We start from the raw sequence: 16,151 nt of genomic DNA, 5'->3' as shown, positions 1-16,151 counted from the left end.
GCCTGGCTCTAGTTCTGGTTCTAGCTCTGGTTCTGTGGTGGCAGATTCGGCTGGGTTCCGGGAGGCGAAGGCCTCGCGGTGTGGCTGGGTTGGTGAAGGGCTGCAGGGGCCAAAGGGGATCCCGCTTCACTTCATTCTCCCCCTCCTGGAAACCGGCTCTCTTCTGGTCATTATCTCTTCCTTCCACCCCTCGTCAGGGGAGGTGAGGGGAGTTGTACTAGTGAGGAAGTCGCGGCTGGAGCGGGGAGTCCGCTTGAGTTTTCTCTGCTCATGGGAGGAGGCGAGCCGCCGTTTTGGTATGGTCTGCTGCTTTTTGGCCAGAGAAATGCTTTTGCCTTCGCTGCACCGCCTACTAAAGTAGTTCTAACGTTTCTGTCTTCACCCATTTCAGCTTCCGACTTTGACTCCTCACCGAAAAGATGCTGGAGTCATATGTAACTCCAATTTTAATGAGCTATGTGAATCGCTACATCAAGAACTTAAAGCCATCGGATCTACAGCTTTCACTATGGGGTGGAGACGTGGTTCTCAGCAAGCTTGAGTTAAAGTTGGATGTGCTGGAACAGGTAAGATGTGTAGCTGTCACTGAAAACATTTTCAGCTTGTTTTAGATGTAATCCGTTGTTTCTTGCGCTTATGCTGTAAGTGTAGACTGAAAACATAAAAACGTGATTTTTCTGCTAATGTATTTTGGACTCCCCTGAAAGTAGGGACCTTATTTTACAGAAATCTTTTTAATGGTTTGTTCCTAGTGATGATTTATTAGAATATGATTCCTCAAAGTTGCTTTGACTGACGGGAAAACAATTTCAGTGTTCTTGTGAGAATTACTCAGCCTGTTTACTCAATTCTCAAGCATTACAAATATGCTAATTTATATTGTCAAAATTCTGTAAGAAGGTGGGTAATATTACATTCCTGTTTTCCTTTTTGGGCAATGGAAGGGTCTGAAAGACAGCAAGTTCAGATCATAAAAGGGAAGTTCTGTCTCTCTCACTAGTAAAGATGACATTACTCAGGGCATACTCAGAGTATTGAGTAGACAGATTGAGAATGCCAGTAAAATTGGAAACTTCTTTATTAATCGTTTAAGTTTCGTTTCTTTTAACATGAGAATGGTCTGATGCAAATGAACTGTAACTTCAAAGTTTACATATTCATTAATTCACTTAGTACATTTATGCCAAGCAATTATGTTAGGCTCGAGGACCTGTGAAAGCTCAGAAGAGTAAGAGACTGACTGCTTTTTAGGAGATAAGGGAAGACTAATCTGTTGGTGGTAGTTATCATCAATAATTTTTAGTTATATTCCACTGCCTCTTTTATTACTGAATAATTAGATTTAACACTAGGAAATAATATTTTTGGCTCCTTCCCCCTTCTCTCTCCAAGGTTAGTTGAGTGTCTTAATATTTTCATTTTATTTTTTTTAATGAGCACAAATCCTAAGTATAACAGCTCAGTTTTTAAATATGTATACACCTGTGTAACTACCATTCAGATCAAGAAATAGAATATTTCCAGCATGCCGAAAGGTCACCTATTCCACTTTTAATCAGTACTCTTCACTCCTAAAAGAGGTAAGTACTGATCAAACTTCTATCAACCTAGACAAGTTTCACCTGTTCTTGAACCTCAAGTAAATTGGAATTACTTGTTTGATTTGTTTTTTCCAACATTATGGCTAAGATTAACCCACGTCGTTGGATGAGCAGTAGTTTTGTTTTTTGTATTGCCTGTATTAGTCCACTGTATAAAAATTCCACAATTTGCTTATCTATTCTATAGGTGGACATATTGGTTGTTCATACTTTTGGCTGTTATGAAGAAAACTGTGAACATTCTTGTACAAGTAGTTTGCTGGACATACGTATTAATTTCTCTTAGGTATATACCTAGGAGGTAGACATATGTTTAGCTTTAATAGATACTGCCAAATAGTTTTCTAAAGTGGTTGTATCAATTATAGTCTCACCAACAATGTGTGAGAGTTCCACTTATTTCACATTTTTGATATTATTTGGTATGTTTTTTATTTTAATTTTAGCCTTTTTGATGGATGTGTATTGATATCTCATTGTAATTTTAATTTTCATTCCTTAATGACTAATGAAGTTGAGCACTTTTTTTATATGCTTATTGGCCTCTATTGTAAAGTCTCTAAGTTTTTTGCCTTTTTAAAAAATTGGGTTTCTGTCTTACATGTAGGAGTTCTTTATATATTTTGGAAATGAGTCCTTTGCCAGATATATTTTGCAATATCTTCTCTCAGTTTGTGGCTTGTCTTTTTATTCTTAAAGGTGTCTTGATGAACAGAAGTTAATAGTTTTTATTAATCTTTATCAATTTTTTCCTTTATGGTTAGGGCTTTCTTGTCTTGTTGAAGAAATCTTTGCTCACTCCAAGGTCATGAAGATATTTTTATGTTTTCTTTTAGGACCTTTATTGTATTCTTTGACTCATCTCAAACTAATTTTTCTGTATATGTGGTAGAGGTCAAGATTCATTTTTTTCCATTGATATTCATTTGATCTACACCATTTGTTGAACTATTCTTTTCCTACATAATTGCAGTAAGCCTTTGCTGTAAATCAGGTTGCTGTATGCATGTGGATTTGTTTCTGAGCTCTTTATTCTGTAATCTGTTTGTCTATTCTTGTGTCACTTGATACTATCTTTTACTGTAGCTTTTATAATAAGTTGATATAGTGTAATTCCTACAACTTAGTTCTTTTTTCCTTTAAGATTGTCATTACTATTTTAGGTCCTTTGTATTTCTACATTTTAATTTCAGTTTATAATTTTTAGAATTCTAAAAAAAGAAAGCTATTGGCATTTTCATTGGGATTACATTGAATCTGTAGATTAATTTGGGAGGAAATAACATATTAAAATATTGAGTCAACATAGTATTGAATTTTTCAATTCATGTAATGAGCAATTGCTTTCTGTATTTTTAGGCCTTTAATTTTTCTCAGCAATGTTCTGAAGTTTGCGGAGAGATTTTGCATATATTTCATTAAATTTTACCTCTTTATTGATGTTATAAATAGCATTATTTTTAAAGAAAAATCTATTTTCTAATAATTTGTTACCAGTAGTTAGAAATACAATTGATTTTAGTATATTGACTTTCTATCCAGTGGCCTTTCTAACTTGTCTAAAACTTTTTGGTTGGTTCTTTTAGATTGCCTATTTATTATAATCATTTCATTTCCAGATAATCACGGTTTTACATCTTTCTATCCAATGCTTGTATCTTTTATTTCTTTTTCTTTTATTATTGCCCTCTCTCTTATATTAATGTGTGGAGCAGACTCATGGGAATAGGCCTTCTTTTCCAATTTCAGTAGGAAAATGTTCAATATTTTATCATCAAGTATGTTGTTAGCTATAAATACCTTTTATTGAGTTAAGGAAATTCTCTCCTATTCCTTGTTTTCCAGCAAGTTTGTAAAATCATGAATGGATGTTGAATTTTATCAAATATTACATCGAATGATTTGATACCTGATTTTTCTTTTATTTTGTTAATGTGGTGAATTACATCAATTGAGTTCTCAAATGTTAAACTAACCGTGCATTCCCGGAATAAACACCATTTGGTTATTTTTTTTTGTTTTTACGTATTGTTGGATTTGATATGTTAAATTTTGTTGCATCTATGCTTATAAGTGATACTGGCCTGTGACTTTCCTTTCTTGTAATGTCCTTATACCTGTTTTGAATGTCATAGATATGTTGGCTTCATTAAATTATTTGGGAAGTATTCCCTCTTTTGATAATCTGTGGACAAGTTTATATAAGATTGGTATTATTAGTTTTTTTCTTTTTTTGTGGTAGAATGTATATAACATAAAATTTACCATCTTAACCATTTTTAAATGTACAGTTTTGCGGCATTAATTACATTCACATTGTTGTGCAGTCATCACTATCATCCATCTCTAGAACTTTTTTAGCTTCCATACTGAAATTCTGTACCCCTTAAGCACTAACTCCCTTTTCTCCCCTTCTCCCAGCCCCTTGTAACCACAATTGTACTTTATGACTCTGAATTTGACTACTCTAGATACTTCATGTAAGTGGAATCAATATTGTCCTTTTGTGACTGGCTTATTTCACTTAGCACAGATTCTTCAAAGTTCATCCATATTGTAGCATGTGACAGAATGTCCTTTTCTTTTTTAAGGCTGAATAATATTCCATTGTATGCACATACCTGGACACTTGGGTTCCGTCTTTTGGCTGTAATGCTGTTGTGAACATAGGTTTACAAATATCCCTTTGAGACCCTGGTTTCAATTTATTTGGATCTTACCCAGAAGTGGAATTGCTAGATCCCGTGGTAATTTTATAATATGTTTAATTTTTTCAGGAATCACTATACTGTTTTTGACAGTGACTGCACTATTTTACATTCCTATCAGCAATGTGTAAAAGTTCCAGTTGTTCCATATCCTTGTCAATACTTGTTATATTCTGTTTTTTACAAAAAATTATAGCTACTCTAATGGGTATGAAATTCTATCTCATTGTGGTTTTAATTTGCATTTCCCTGATGATCAGTGATGTTGTGCATCTTTTTATGTGCTTATTGGCTATTTTTAGGTCTTGTTTGTAAAAATGTCTATTCAAGTCCTTTGTCCAATTTTGATTTTTTTTTTTTTTTTTAAAACAAGGTCTCGCTTTGTTGCCCAGGCTGGAGTGCGGTGGCGATCCTCCTGCCTCAGCCTCCCAAGTATCTGGGACTACAGGCATGTACCACCATGCCTAGCTGATTTTTCTTTTTTTTTTTTTTTTTGTAGAGACAAGGTATTGCTCTTGCTCAGGCTTGTCTCAAACTCCTGGCCTTAAGCAATCTTCCTGCCTCAGCCTCCCAAAGTGCTAGAATTATAGGTGTGAGCCACCACACTCCATTTGGGTTTTTTTTGGTTGTTGTTGAGTTATAAGAGTTCTTTATGTATTATGGATATCAATCCCTTATCAGATACATGATTTACAAATATTAGGTTATTCAGGATGAAATGTACGATTTCCTTAAGTACTAAGTTTGACAGTTGATATCTCAGACATTTAACTTTGACAATTCACTTCCTGTTTTATTTTTATTGTGAAGATACATCCTCAGTCTTGCAAATGTATGTTTTGGCTTGTGATTATCTTTCAAATTTTTTTTAGAGCAATTTTTGAAACAACGGATAAGTCAAAAATTCGTGTTATTTTTGAATATGAGTTCTGTTGTGGAACCAGTACAGTGCAGACAGCTCAAAATATCAACAGTCTTTCGGAAGGTTAATCCTCTTGTAAGACAAAGCTCGCCTACATATTGCACAAATAAAGCTGCTCAAACTACAGCATCTGGAATTGGAAACGCTCTGTCATCCACCGTATTCACCAGACCTTGCACATCTGATTACCACTTCTTCTAGCCTTTGGACCACTTTTTGCAAGGAAAAATATTCAATTCTCAACAAGCTGTGGGAATCGCCTTTTGAGATTTCATCTCCAGTTGCTCTCCAGGCTTCTTCGCTGCTGGCATAAACAAGCTACTGTTAGGATGGCAAAACTGTGTCGATAATTTGGGCACATACTTTGATAAATTGTACTGCTTGTTGTTTGAGATATAATAAACTACAATTCTGATTTGAAATCAGACGTTTATATTTAATGACCTAAATATTTTCTTCCATTCTGTTAGTTGCCTTTTACTCTGTTGATAATGTTCTTTGATGCAAAAAGTTTTAAATTTGATGAAGTCCAACTTAGCTGTTTTTTCTTTTGTTGCCTGGGTTTTTGGTATTGTATCCAAGAAATCATTGCCAAATCTAATGTCATGAAGCTTTTCTCTTGTGTTTTCTTCTAATTTTATCTCTTCCATTTAGGTCTTTGATTTTTTTTTTTTTTTATTTTTTTTGAGACAGAGTCTCACTCTGTTGCTCGGGCTAGAGTGCCGTGGCGTCAGCCTAACTCACAGCAACCTCAGACTTCTGGGCTCAAACGATCCTTCTCCCTCAGCCTCCCGAGTACCTGGGACTACAAGCGTGAGCCACTGCGCCCGGCCTGATTTGTGTTTTTCTGATTAGTGATATTGAACATTTTTTCATATACTTTTTGGCCACTTGCGTGTCTTCACTTGAAAAGTGTCTATTCAGATCCATTGCCCATTTTAAAGTTGAATTATTTCGATTTTTTTTTTTTGCTGTTGAGCTCCTTGTATATTCTGGATATTAATCTGTTGTAAAATAATATAAAATCTTTGTCTAGACTAATGTTCTGAAGTGTTTCCCCTGTGTCGTCTCCTAGTAATTCCATAGTTTCAGGACTCACAACTGCAGCTGTTGGATGAAATGTTCTATAAATTCTTTTAGGTCTATTTGGTTTGAAGTGCAGTTTAAATCTGATTTTTTGTTGTTGTTGATTTTCTGTCTAGATGATCGGTTCAGTGCTGAGAGTGGGATGTCGAAGTCCCTAGCCATTATTGTAATGAGGTCTGTCTCTCTGTTTAGGCCTAATAATATTTGCTTTGTATATTCAAGTACTCCAGTTTTGAGGATGTATATATTTACAATTGTCACATCCTCTTGATGAATTGATCACTTTATCATTACATAATGACCTTCTTTGTCTCTTTTTTTGGTTTTTGACTTAGTCTATTTTATCTGATGTAATTATAGCTACTCCTGTTTTTGGTTTCCATTTATGTGGAACATCTTTTTCCATTTCTTCATTTTCAGTCTGTGTGTGTCTTTATAGGTGAAGTGTGTTTCTTGTGGGTAGCATATAGTTGGGTCTTGTTTTTTAATCCATTCAGCCAGTTTGTGTCTTCTAATTAGGGATTTTAATCCATTCACATTTAAGGTTATTATGGATGGGTGAGGACATACTCCAGTCATTTTGTTATTTACTTTCTGGTTGTTTTGTATATACTTTATTCCTTTCTTACTCTCTTATTGTTTATCTTTGCATTTTTGTGATTTCTGTGGTGATAACTTTTTGATTTCTGTTTCTTGTTTATCTGCTATATCAGTGAGTTTTATACATTTTCATGTTTTTGTGATGGTAGTTATTTATAGTTCGTTTGTTTCCAGAGTAGGACTCTTTTTATTTTTATTTTATTTTATTTTTTTTGAGACAGTCTCGCTCTGTTGCCTGGGCTAGAGTGCTGTGGCGTCAGCCTAGCTCACAGCAACCTCAAACTCCTGGCCTTAAGCAATCCTTCTGCCTCAGCCTCCTGAGTAGCTGGGACTACAGGCATGTACCACCATGCCTGGCTAATTTTTTCTATGTATTTTTAGTTGTCCAGGTAATTTCTTTCTATTTTTAGTAGAGATGTTGGTCTCTTGCTCAGGCTGGTCTCAAACTCCTGACCTCAAGTGATCCTCCCGCCTCGGCCTCCCAGAGTGCTAGGATTAGAGGTGTGAGCCACCACACCCGGCCAGAGTAGGTAGGTCTCCTTTAAGTGTTTCTTGTATGTCTGGTCTAGTGGTGATGAATCGTCTCAGTTTTTGCTTCTCTTGGAAAGACTTTATTTCTGAACTTGACTCTTGTTTATATATCAATTAGCCTAGGGTAAAATTGGTTTTATTATATGTCGTTTTGCTTAAATTGCAGTTTCTAAGAATCTATTGACCTTAAGTGAGGAGTTACTGTATATCAAGAGACCTGTGTTTGAGTTCAGAAATTCTTCATCTAGTGTATTGGTGAAACTCTTGACTGTGTTTTTCATTTAATTTGTTGAATTCTTCAGCTCCAAGATTTCTGTTTAGTTGTTTTTTATGATATCCGTGGAATTTCTCATTGAGAACCTGAATTATTTTCCTTTGTGAATTTTTATTTGTATTCTTTTGTGTTTTACTGAGTTTTCCTTAAGATTAATATTTTGAATTGCTTTTCATGCATTTTATAGATTTGTTTTTTTCAGGGTATGTTACTGGAGAATTATTATGTACCTTTGGAGGTGTCAGGTTTCCTTGCCCTTTCACGTTTCTTGTGTCTGTTGGTTGATATCTGCAAATCTGGTGGAATAGTCACCTCTTCCAATTTTATGGAGTAGCTTTCACAGGGAAAAACTTTTTCCTGTAGATGTGATTTGTAGGGTCAGTTTTTTTTTGAGTTAGTTTCTATTGACTGCTTTTAAGAATTTAAAAAAATTCTTTTTTGTTTAAGAGATGGGGGTCTCACTGTGTTACCCAGGCTGGAGCACAGTGGCAAGGTCATAATGCCTCAAACTCCCTTCTATCTATTTTTATGCCCCATAGGGATTTCTATGGGTCATAGGGTAGTCATTTAGCCAGTGATTGGTTGGAGGTTGTTTAAACCTTTGAACTAGTAAAGCTTCTACTCTTTGGCATTTGATATATACATATACTGGATAATGCTTTCAAAGTGAGGGAATTACAAGTTTGATATATATATGTGTGTGTGTGTGTATATATATATATATGTATTTAACTTTCTGTGTTCACACGGCCTCATGGTTAACCTGGAGTGAGTAGCTTGCTAGGGCCCTCTCCATTATCTTCTGAATAAGCACAGCCTTGCACATTCACACAACTTTCCAGACTACCAGGGCTATTACGTGAGATTCTAGGAAGGCCCTGTTCAGCTATCTCATTCTCCAGATCTCTCTCTCTCTCTCTCTCTCTTTCTAAAGACAGCCACAGAAGCTGTGACAGATATCTCTTTTTGGACTGCTCTTCCGTTTGGTTGCTTGCCCTACATAGATAGCATTGTGACCTCACGTTAGCCTTCCCTTATTGCTTCTGAGGTCTCTGTTGTTTTCGACAACTTTGTCATGTTTTGTCATTGCTTTTTGAGGAGAGGTTGCCAAGTTCCTCACTTAGCATTCTTGAGTCCTGTCATTCATTCATATATATATGTGGTAAAAAACTGCGTAATATAACATTTAACATCTTAACTACTTCAAGTATACATTAGTGTTAACTATATGCACATTGCTGTGCAACATATCTCTAGACCTTTTTTTTTTATCTTGCAAAACTGAAACTTTCTGTCTATTGAACAACTCTTTTTTTCCCTCTCCCCGGAGCCCTTGACAACTACTAATCTACTTTCTGTTTCTAAGAGTTTGAGAACTCTAGATATCTTGTATAAATGGAATCATACAGTGTTTTTCTTTTTGTGACTGGCTTATTTTACTTAGCATAATGTCCTCCAGTTTCATCCATGTTGTAATATGTGACAGGAGTTCCTTCTTTATTATGGCCAAATAATATTCCATTGTTTGTATATACCACATTGTGTTTATCCATTCATCTATTGATGGGCACTTGGTATGCTTCCACATTGTAGCTATTTTGAATAATGCTGCTACCAATGTGGGTGTGTGAGACTATCTCCTCAAGATCCTGTTTTTAATTCTTTTGAATATATACCCAGAAGTGGGATTGCTGGATCATCATCGTTCTGTTTTTAATTTTTTGAGGAACCTCCGTACTGTTTTCCATAGCAGCTGCAACTTTTTACATTCCAACTAATAGTATGTAAGGATTCCAGTTTCCCCATATCCTTGTCAACACTTACGGTTACTTTTTTCATCGTAGCCATCTGTAGGGGTGAAAGGTGATATCTCATTGTGGTTTTGATTTGTGGTTCCCTGATGATTAGTGATATTGAGCATCTTGTCATATACTTGTTGGCTGTTTGTATATATTTTCTTTCGAGAAATGTCTATTCAATTCCTTTGTCCGTTATTTAATAGGATTATTTGTTTTTGTTGTTGAGTTATAGGAATTCTTTATATATTCTAGGTATTAATACCTTAACTTACCAGATATATGGTTTGCAAATATTTTCTTCCATTTCATAGGTTGCTTTTTCACTCTGTTTATTGTTACCTTTACTGTGCAGAAGTTGTGTAGTCCCATTTGTCTATTTTTGCTTTTGCTGCCTGTTATGTTCATTTTTAAAGTATCCCTTTTCTCTGTTTTAGGATACTTTGTAATACCTTACCTAGAATTACATTTTTGAGATCTATTCAACCCATTTCTGAAATTCTTTGCTACCGATATCTCTTGCACAATCATAGATTTTCTGATTTTAGCAATGTATTTTGCACAATAAATTTCTGGAAAGTTATAAGTAAATAAAGTATTTTTAAGTTATAGAATTATATTTCGAGAAGGGAAAAGAATGAAAAGAAAATTACTTGATTTTGGTCACGTCAAGGAAAATCCATTTGTTAATAACAATGAACATTTGTGTTTTGACTTTTATGTGTTATTTGTTTATTACAAGAACTCTGTGATCAGGAAAAAGAAATTATCTTGCTTATAGTTAAATGATTCATAAGTATTTATAAGTGTTTACTTGTACATCCAACATGGACGATATGGCTCAAAATTCCTTGTTCTAATGTAGAAAGCCATCTCTTGTGTTAATGTTAGGTTAATGCTCAGTGGATTAGTAGCATTCTGATGATACTAAGTTCTTGAGTTTGATTCAGATATCTTTTAACTTCTGAGAAAATCTGATTTGTGTCCATATATTGCAACTTTCATAGCCATTTTGCAAATGTATCATTTTTGCACAAGTCATGGGGTGATAGAGGTGAAATTATAATCCACTCATTGTCCAAGTAGATGCATAGGTGGTAGAAGCGTATTCAATGCTGATAATGGAAGCATAGAGACAGTATTATAGTGGTTAAGAGCGAGGGCTCTGGCTTCATATTTCTCAGTTTTGACTCCTGACTCTCCTCGATGCTTTATTTTAGGATTTTACTTGACCCTTCGTGCCTTAGATTCTTCATTTTAAAATGGAGATGATAGTATTTACCTTTTGTGGTTCTCATGATGATTAAATGTTTGTATTTGTATGCAAGTAAGGTGCTTAGAGTAGTGCCTGGTACATATCATAATAAGTGCTTAGTAAATATTGTCTTTGATACAGGCACTTAGCATTATATTATATAATCTTTTGCCAACTGAATAATGCTTGAAGAGATTACTATATCTTCAAAATAATATAATAATGACAGATATTTAAAAATTGTGACAGTCTATTAGTATAGAGTAGCAACAATAGATTTCTAGTAGTCTGAGCTTTAAAAAAATTTTTTGAAGACATAAATTAAGCTCACACTTTTATAATAGCAATAATACTCAGCATCTTTATAATGACTTCTCTAGGAGGAAGATAGTGTTCTATGCACTTTATATAAATTAATTGATTTAATTCTCAAAGGATACTATTATTATCTAAATTTTTGCAGATAATGAAACTGCAGCCCAGATACAGTAAGTAACTTTCCCGGTGTCATTTATCTAGTAAGTGGTAGAAATGGGATTTAAATCTATGTCTGCTGGCTCCAGAGTTATTGGTTTAACCACTTTGCTATACTGCCTATATTTACCTATATTGCTAGTATGTTGCTAAATCAAGTAGGTAGGCTAAAATATAAATGAATAAGCTTAATATTTATATTAACTTTCACAAATAGAGTTACAATAACTATAAAAATGTGATGGAAATACAATTTCTTTTTTTCTTCCTTTGTTGATTTGTAACAAACATTTTATCTAGCAGTGAAACAAATTTAGTGTAAAGTGATTGAGATAAAATTTGTTTTCATTCCTAACCTTTTGTCTAATAATAATGGAAAGCAATCAGATTTGTAACAAACATTTTATCTAGCAGTGAAACAAATTAGTATAAAGTGATTAAGGTAAAATTTGTTTTCATTCTTAACCTTTTGTCTAATAATAATGGAAAGCAGTCAGAAACATTTAAAATTTATGACCAAATAGTATACAGGTACAAATTTTAATTAACTGAATTACAATACATTTTTTTTTAGGTTGATCAGTTTTTATTTTTTCAGGTCATTTTCCTATCTCCAATTAAGCTCCCCTTTCAACTTGCCTTACTGTCCTATTCTGTTAGTTTAAAACATATTTTAAGGACATATTTTTAGATAGCGAAATATATCGTTGCAGTTATCTCAAGTACTAGTATCATCTACTGCTGCGACTACTACCATCACCACCATATATGAGTCTTTAACATATACCGGGTGTTGACTGGTATTTCCATTCAGCAGAGTAGGAAACTGAGGCCTAGAGTGCTTACGTAACTTGTTAAATATAACTTGCACAATAATTTTTTTGTTGTTTGTTATTAACTATGGTTTAACAAGTTATTTGATGCTACTTTTTCATAAACATTGTTGGAAATATTATTTCTCTTTTAAGAAAGAAATTTGCATATTAGAATGAAAAATATTAAGCAGTTTTATTTAATGTTTTGTGTTTTCAGGAACTGAAATTACCATTCACTTTTTTAAGTGGACATATTCATGAATTGAGGATTCATGTACCATGGACAAAACTAGGTTCAGAACCAGTGGTAATTACCATCAATACAATGGAATGCATTTTGAAACTTAAAGATGTATTACAGGTAAGACATTATTGAACCTATTTGTTTATGTTTACTAATTTTTAATAGTTATTAGTATTTGACATTTCTTTAACTCTTGGAATATGTCAACTGTTACATAAACAAATCTTAGCTTTTACATGCCTATTAAAATAACATAACTACTTGTAAAAGGGTGTTCTTAAATTTGGATAAAACATCTAAAGGATGTTTTCATACAAATTTTATATAATTGATCATAGCCCTGCTAGGGATCATGTATATTGCTTATTACCTATATCCAAAAATATAAGCGGGGCCTGATTGTATCCAATTTTTAGGTTAAGATTTTTGAATATTTTCAAAAGACCTGTATGAATTTTTATTTCCATGATATTCCTAAATCTGAAGAAAAATTTTCAGGTTACTTTTGGAAGATGAAAACACATTTAACTTTATACCAAATTTCATTATTGTTTTTTAAGTTTTGGTATCGGAAGCTGATTTTTTTCTCATACTTATTTATTTATTCTCAAACTCAACATTTCTTGCTAGTGTTTTTTGCGAAGGTGTAATATTGGTTTTAAGGAGTTTCTACAAAACTTTTCTAATCTAGGAAGCAAATGGGTTAGGACCGCAGCATATTGTGAAGAATATTTCTACTTTCATCTTACAGAAAAGTAATGTGTCATTCAGTTTTGTTACTTTTTCTTTAGCACACATTTAACATTTAACTTTCAGTTTTAACACATTAATTGCCATGTGAGTTGTATTTAACTCATGCTAGTTTTGACCTTGGGGCCTCGTGAAGCATATGTAACATGTCTCTTCACCTTGGGAGCTGCGAGAACTATTTTTCAAGTTGCATATAACTCATGCACAGAAAACAATAAAAAAAAAGAAATATTTCATTAAATTAGAGAGGCTCATTTTGTTTTTGAAGTTTTTATTCTATTTTCATAGTAAAACACCATGGCCTCAAGGAAAGTTTTTTTTTTAGTGTTGCAGTAAATGTGTTAAGGAAGGTTGTCTAGAATCAAGTGAATTGATAAGTATTATTAAAATGACTATTTTCCTAAAAACATTCAGGCAATTTTAATGTTTTCTAAATATTCAGTCTGTGAAATTAGGGCTTTTCAATGAACTGTTAAAATTATTTCCTATTTTAAGTAGATACTTTGTCATATCAACCTGCTGGGCTCAGATCATTCTTTAAATTTATGAAATCTTTGATTTCAAGCCTGTATTATCCAATTTATGTTAAGTAATGTAGTACCTGGAAGTAAATGGAGCAATATTATATTTCCATGAAAATTTATTTTGTGAACATTCAGTATTTGAGAGAGTAATTTAGAAATCTGTAGATAGTTATATTCCAACACGGTTTCATTTCACTTTTATATTTGGCAATACTTAAATGGTCCTTAGTCATCGTTTGTTCTTGGAATTTAATTTTTAAAAAAAGTCTGGACTTGGTTATACCACCCATGTAGTGCTTCATATTAAAAGAAAAAAAAAAAATCCAGACACTAAGTATTTTTTCAATGAGAAGGTGGAAGTTTCAAGGCCAGATGTCCCATAAGAAAAACATTTTAAAAGAGACAAATTACAACTAATTATAGAGGCTGCAGAAAAAGATTTGTAACACATGACTTAGTGCAACCTAGAACTAATATTTGATACTCAACCATGCAGATGGCTACTGCAGGAATGATCAGATTTCCTGCTTGCATAGTATTTGAGACTTGAATTTTGTGGTGTATACAGCAAAAGGTCAAATGTCATGAATCTCTAAACAAGTATTTTTTACAGATGTTTAAAATTTTGGAGTAGAAAGGATTTTTGAAAATTATAGTTGACATTTGGACAAATTATTTAGCAGTGTACACCCCTGGAGAGTAATACTTGTTGGGTTTATGCTAGTGATTAGGATTAAATTTTGAATAAAAACGTTATAGATGAAGCACATTTTAAAATAGTTCATTTTCCTATTTTAAACTTGATTAGTATATTATGTAATTAAGTTAAATTTGCATATGGTAGTAAAACTAAAATATGAATAAGTTCATATTTAAATTATTTCACCTTATTACATTGTAGAATTAAAATGAAGACTTATTTTCTAAATAAAATTGGGGTTTGGATGGTAGGTTAAGTGAAGGGAACTTTAGAGTTACAGATACCCAAAGATATGAATTTGGAAAAAAAAGGTAATACTAATTAATATATAAGAATGTATTAAAATAAAATTAAAAGAAATGAAGCTTAATTCAGATAAGAGCATTTCAAAAATGCAATTATTGTTAAATGCCTTGATAAGAAGACGTATCTTGTTTATAAAGGTCAATTCTACTAATATTGATTGCCTACTCTGCAGTGCACTGAACAGCGTTAAAATATTTATATAATCTCAGCAAAAGATACTTAGAAAAAGATATTTATAATGCTTGAGTGTGACTCTAGTGATCATGGTTATAATATACTGCCTTAACATGTCTTTATAATTAATTTTCTTTTTTTGAGACAGAATCTCACTCTGTTGCCCAGGCTAGAGTGCTGTGGCGTCAGCCTAGCTCACAGCAACCTCAAACTCCTGGGCTCAAGCGATCCTCCTGCCTCAGCCTCCCAAGTAGCTGGGACTACAGGCATGTGCCACCATGCCCCGCTAATTTCTCTATATATTTTTAGTTGTCCAATTAATTTCTTTCTATTTTTAGTAGAGACGGGATCTCGCTCTTGCTCAGGCTGGTTTCGAACTCCTGAGCTCAAACAATCCGCCCACCTCGGCCTCCCAGAAAGCTAGGATTACAGGCATGAGCCACCGCACCTGGCCAATTAATTTTAATTATAGAGATTTTTAGGATTAGAGGGTGCCCAGTTGTTGTGTTAGGTAAAATAAAGTCCTCCTGGATGTTTATTCTGAATTATTTTTAATATATTGAAACTTTACTCATGAAATATTTGTTAGCCATTTGCTGTTTATTCTGAGAGAGACAAATCTATTTCAGTCATGGTCCCCACCTTTAAATCCTGTGGACTTTCTACTTGTGAGCTTTTTCTGTTTTTGACTTCAGATACACAATTTGATTCATGACACATTATGGCCACTCTAGTGTAATCTAATAAATACTTGTGGACCCAGCATATAGCTCAAGAGTTAAAACATTACGAATAACTTAGATTTTACTATGTACTCCTCTCCTTTTTCGTATTCTTGCTTGTTTGGCCTCTGTGAGTCCCTCATTTGCAAAATAGAGCAAGACTTGCTGCATGTTTTTTTTTTTTTTTTTTCCTTCCTTCTATGATTGAAGTGCTTTCCTGGTCATTGAATTAAGTCCTATAAAAATATATCTTCAACTTAAAGAGAGGTGTAAATTTGTTTTTAAAGTACTTATAATATTTACTCTGGTTTTTGAACCACATAGAAAGTAAACATTTAAAATCTTTTAATCTCATAAGTTCTAACATTTGTAAGGCTGTTTGTAGAAGTAATACTTATTTTTCATTAAAAAGAAGTTAAAAAATCTTCTGAACCTGAACTAAAACTTTAGAATACCATTAAATACTTGAGTTAAAGAAGCTGGGCATAGTGGGGCATACCTGTAGTACCAGCGACTTGGGAGACTGAGGCAGGAAGGATCCCTTGAGCCCAGGAGACAGGGTGGGTAACATAGTGAGAATCTATTTCTTAAAAAAACAAAAAAGAAAAGTAAGGTGGCTCACACCTGTGTAGTCCTAGCACTTTGGAAAACTGAGGTGGGAGGATTACT

General features: G+C 33.5%; 1 protein-coding gene across 1 annotated transcript in view; it reads left to right on the top strand.

Moving 5' to 3' along the window:
* Window positions 1–259: 259 nt before the first annotated feature.
* The window catches only part of VPS13B (vacuolar protein sorting 13 homolog B (yeast)), a 933,283-nt gene continuing 917,391 nt past the window's right edge, over window positions 260–16,151 (top strand). Inside the window, exons 1-3 of the mRNA XM_012643529.1 lie at window positions 260–296; window positions 392–566; window positions 12,280–12,423. Coding sequence (XP_012498983.1) covers window positions 420–566; window positions 12,280–12,423 — 291 coding nt within the window. The 5' untranslated portion in view covers window positions 260–296; window positions 392–419. The remainder of the gene's footprint in view (window positions 297–391; window positions 567–12,279; window positions 12,424–16,151) is intronic.

This window comes from Propithecus coquereli, unplaced genomic scaffold (assembly GCF_000956105.1).
Source record: "Propithecus coquereli isolate 6110/MARCELLA unplaced genomic scaffold, Pcoq_1.0 Scaffold2, whole genome shotgun sequence".
NCBI lineage: Eukaryota > Metazoa > Chordata > Mammalia > Primates > Indriidae > Propithecus > Propithecus coquereli.
This window is presented reverse-complemented; position numbering and strand designations above follow the sequence as displayed.